The sequence below is a fragment of the Porites lutea genome, chromosome 10 (assembly GCF_958299795.1).
Source record: "Porites lutea chromosome 10, jaPorLute2.1, whole genome shotgun sequence".
Classification (NCBI taxonomy): domain Eukaryota; kingdom Metazoa; phylum Cnidaria; class Anthozoa; order Scleractinia; family Poritidae; genus Porites; species Porites lutea.
The window spans coordinates 16236437-16239978 of record NC_133210.1 but is presented as its reverse complement, the minus strand read 5'-3'; the positions used below and the strand labels follow the sequence as shown (position 1 = coordinate 16239978).

General features: G+C 42.2%; 1 protein-coding gene across 1 annotated transcript; it reads left to right on the top strand.

Moving 5' to 3' along the window:
• The first annotated feature begins 442 nt into the window (after nt 1-442).
• On the top strand, nt 443-3106 carry LOC140950410 (ubiquinone/menaquinone biosynthesis C-methyltransferase UbiE-like). The gene has a single exon (XM_073399632.1). It carries the CDS (start codon nt 611-613, stop codon nt 1421-1423), a length of 813 nt encoding a protein of 270 aa, XP_073255733.1. The 5' UTR covers nt 443-610; the 3' UTR covers nt 1424-3106.
• Nucleotides 3107-3542: the final 436 nt, after the last annotated feature.

Here is a 3542-nt window from a genome sequence, read left to right as displayed (position 1 = left end):
GGTCGTAAGAACATTCAGCCGCCATTTTGTCTTCAATGTACTGTTTCACGAAAGGAAAGACTGTCCTCTCAAGGGCGACAGCTAGGCTACAATAAACTTACTTTCGTCGTAGAAATACAACGATACCTTAAAGAGCACGTTTGTGGAACGTAGCACCCAATATACGTCATTCAGCTCCAGAAAACAGCCCGCAAATGCTGGTACTGAACGTAACCAATTCACAGAAAATGCCTCTGTGGCACTTCAACAGCCCATATTGACGCATGCACATTCAAAATGCCCTCCTGTTGCTTGTACGTGCTTAATAACGTAGCGCGGGAATGACGTCAGAGTGGTAATTAATGCCCATAGGGTAACCTTTGAAAGAGGCTCGCTTTGCGGCGACATGTGGGGTTTTTGTTTGCACGGATGACAAGATTCAGATATTGTCTAACGACTGACTTAGCCACGTATCATATCGAGGGACGGGAGAATATCGCCGTGGGTAAAATGAATGTTCGCTAAATGCACTTGTCTGGCACCATACTATATAAGCTCGTTTTTCAGTCTGCTGATCAGCTACACTATCCCATTTGATCTCTAAAAGAAGTCTCGTCAACTAGTAAAAGAAATGCAACGAAAAGCCGCCGAAGGTTACCAACAAGCCTCGCTTTTGCAGCAAAAGGTTGACGGTGAAGACTTCATTCAAAAAGATGTCTGCCCCAAAGCAGGAGACGTCATCTTGGATTTAGGCTGCGGTACAGGAGAGCTGTCTGCATACCTCGCTGAGTTGGTAGGACCCGAGGGGAAAGTTATCGGTGTCGATCCTGACAACGAAAGAATTCAGCTGGCCCGAGAGTCTCACAAGCAAGTCAAGAATCTCTCTTTTGTTGAGGGGAGTGCTTCAATCTTGCCACAGACTGGCTTGGGGCCCTTCGATATTATTTTCAGTAATTATGCCCTTCATTTCATGAAAAACAAGAAGCAAGTCTTCAACAACATGTTTAACAGTCTTAGAGCTGGAGGAAAAATAACGATTAGTTATGTGGACTGTTTGCCTCCGTTTGAGTTCAACGCTTACATGCTGCTGAATCCAGAGAATGGGGAACGTATCTGCAAAGAGATGTACCAATGTGAGACCAAAACCAAGATCGAACATTATTGTTCATCAGCGGGATTTCAAATTGTCAAACACGACAGATTTTGCGCCTCATTTGCTTTTGAATCCATCCAGAGTCTTATGAAGTGGCACTGGTCTGTTACACACGGCGTATTGGATCTTTCGCTTGTCACCGAAGAGCGTTTGCAGAAGTATCTCGCTCCATACGTTGGCGAAAATGGGAAGCCTTCCCTGGATTTCCGAGGAATTAAGGAGGAATCCACTGTGTACCGATTGGTGGGCGTCAAGCAAGTCACAAACGCCATTGAGGAATACAATGGATAAGAAAAAATAATTAATGATAGTGTTCTGCCTTAATTTGTCAGTATAATTTATTTTAACTGTACACTCACACTCTGTCACTACCGTTGACATTGCCTGAACGTACGACATATACCGAAAGCTGTACCGATAACCTTGTGCTATGTATTAACCGGAAGTAGATATTGCAGTCAAGCAAGCTGAAAACACCCGTTAAAAAACATTGGAGTAGAAATATCAGCATAGTAGCTTTTCATTGAAGGTGCTGTTAACTTTTAGTTTAAATGAATATTAATGAATGCATATCATTATGACGGCCGGCCGCGTGTTTTTAGGTCTCTCGTTTTGGATCGTTTGCTTGCTCCAACTAGGCATTTGTAACGATAAGAGGAACAAAGCACTGCCCTTGGATTGCATCTTCGTGCAGTAATTTGCTTCAATTTTTCACAAATTCTGTATCAAAGAGCTGGTCAGCTTCAACAAACCATGACGAGCTTGAAATTAGCATACAAGATGGATTATTCCCTAAGGATGTGCTTAGCTTAGAAAGCAACTGCATCGGGCGTTAATTGCCATGCAACAATGCATTCATATTGGATTGAACTATTCAGCTAATTTTTCCCACTTGATAAAAGCGAAAACAAAGAGATGATTCAAGGCCCGCACTGCGTACTATCCAAACTCAGTAGCAACGTTCAATTTCAATGCTTTGACGATCTCTCTAAGTGGCGATGTTCATCCTTTGCCAGGGTCGATTAGCAGAAGTACTTGTAAGATTCCTGTCACGTGTACTGACCGCAAAAAAAAAGACCAGCTGCTCTCGCACATGTGATGAATCGAACTGCATAAAAATTAATTCCAAAAGATCTAACTCTTCGTCGCTGTCGCATTCATTAGATTTCTGTTTATGGAATGTACGATCTGTTAAAAACAAAGCACTGTCACTCAAGGACTACACCGTTGAGCATGATCTTGACTTCCTTAAAGGCCCATGTTCACCCAAACGGCTTTGCGCGCTTGTGTTTTTGTTTTGAAACGATTCTTTTGTCAAATGCAGTGTTTTGATTGGCTTCCACTTTGAGGAGCGTTGCGTGACGATACTAAAAACGACTGCGAGGGAGACTACAATTGCAGCTTTTTTCACGCTTGACCGAAGCTTAGAGAGACAGTATCAAAGAGGCCAGTAAGACTTTTAATTCTTTTCCAAATGGAGGAAGATATATCGCCGACTTCGTTAAATGTCACCGCAGAAAGTACCTCGAAATTTAAACTGGTAGTGAATGCATATGGATGCCTTGTTCAGTCCGATGAACACAATGAAGGTCATAAATTACGAAACGTTTAAGCACCAGGTGAGGTTTTCCTGAAGCCCGATTCGACTGTGAAATGTTTTGATTCCTCAATCTATTATTTTGTGTTAATTCTTAGGAAGCTTTTAGGTATGTGTTCTCGAAAGAATAAGCTAGAAGTTGTGTTTGCAAAGCGCCGAATCAGCACTGCATACAGTCTGTAATCGCTGTATTACACTTTCTTTAGGTTTTGCTAAGGATTGGTTTGCTAATAAGAGTTCTCGCTACTTTAGAGCCGGCTTTAATCGTGATACGCCAGACGATAAGTTTACGTTAAGGATATCACTCGCTTCATAGGTTAAATTAAATAAAGCATTGTTCATGTTAGATTGACTCGCTTGTTTTGCTTTCAACCGATTTCAACGGGACCTTTGTTTACAATTGAACATTCAATGTAGAAGGAACTCGGCAAACACGCTGTCTGTAGAATTTACAGCCAAGAGTTTCTTTCCCATCTCTCCAGGGATTAAAAAAGCGGATTCACGGCGACGAATGTACTTCGGCGACCCCCGTCGACGCGGTCTTCCAACCATGCTTCCAACCGTTCGTTTCGATGGAGCCGCCAACGAAAGTGCTGCAGTGAAACAAACACTCACAGAAACAAAAAGGCTCGATACCATTCCAAAATATCCGAAAAGATATAAAGAAAAATACCAAAAGAACTTGTTGAGACTTTCTTTTAAACCAGATTTAGCGAACTGTAGAAGATTAACAAAGATTGACTTTACACACTAAAGGCAGCGATTTTCACCTACGCGAAATGTTTTTTCTGGAGTACAGGGCGCGCAATGCAT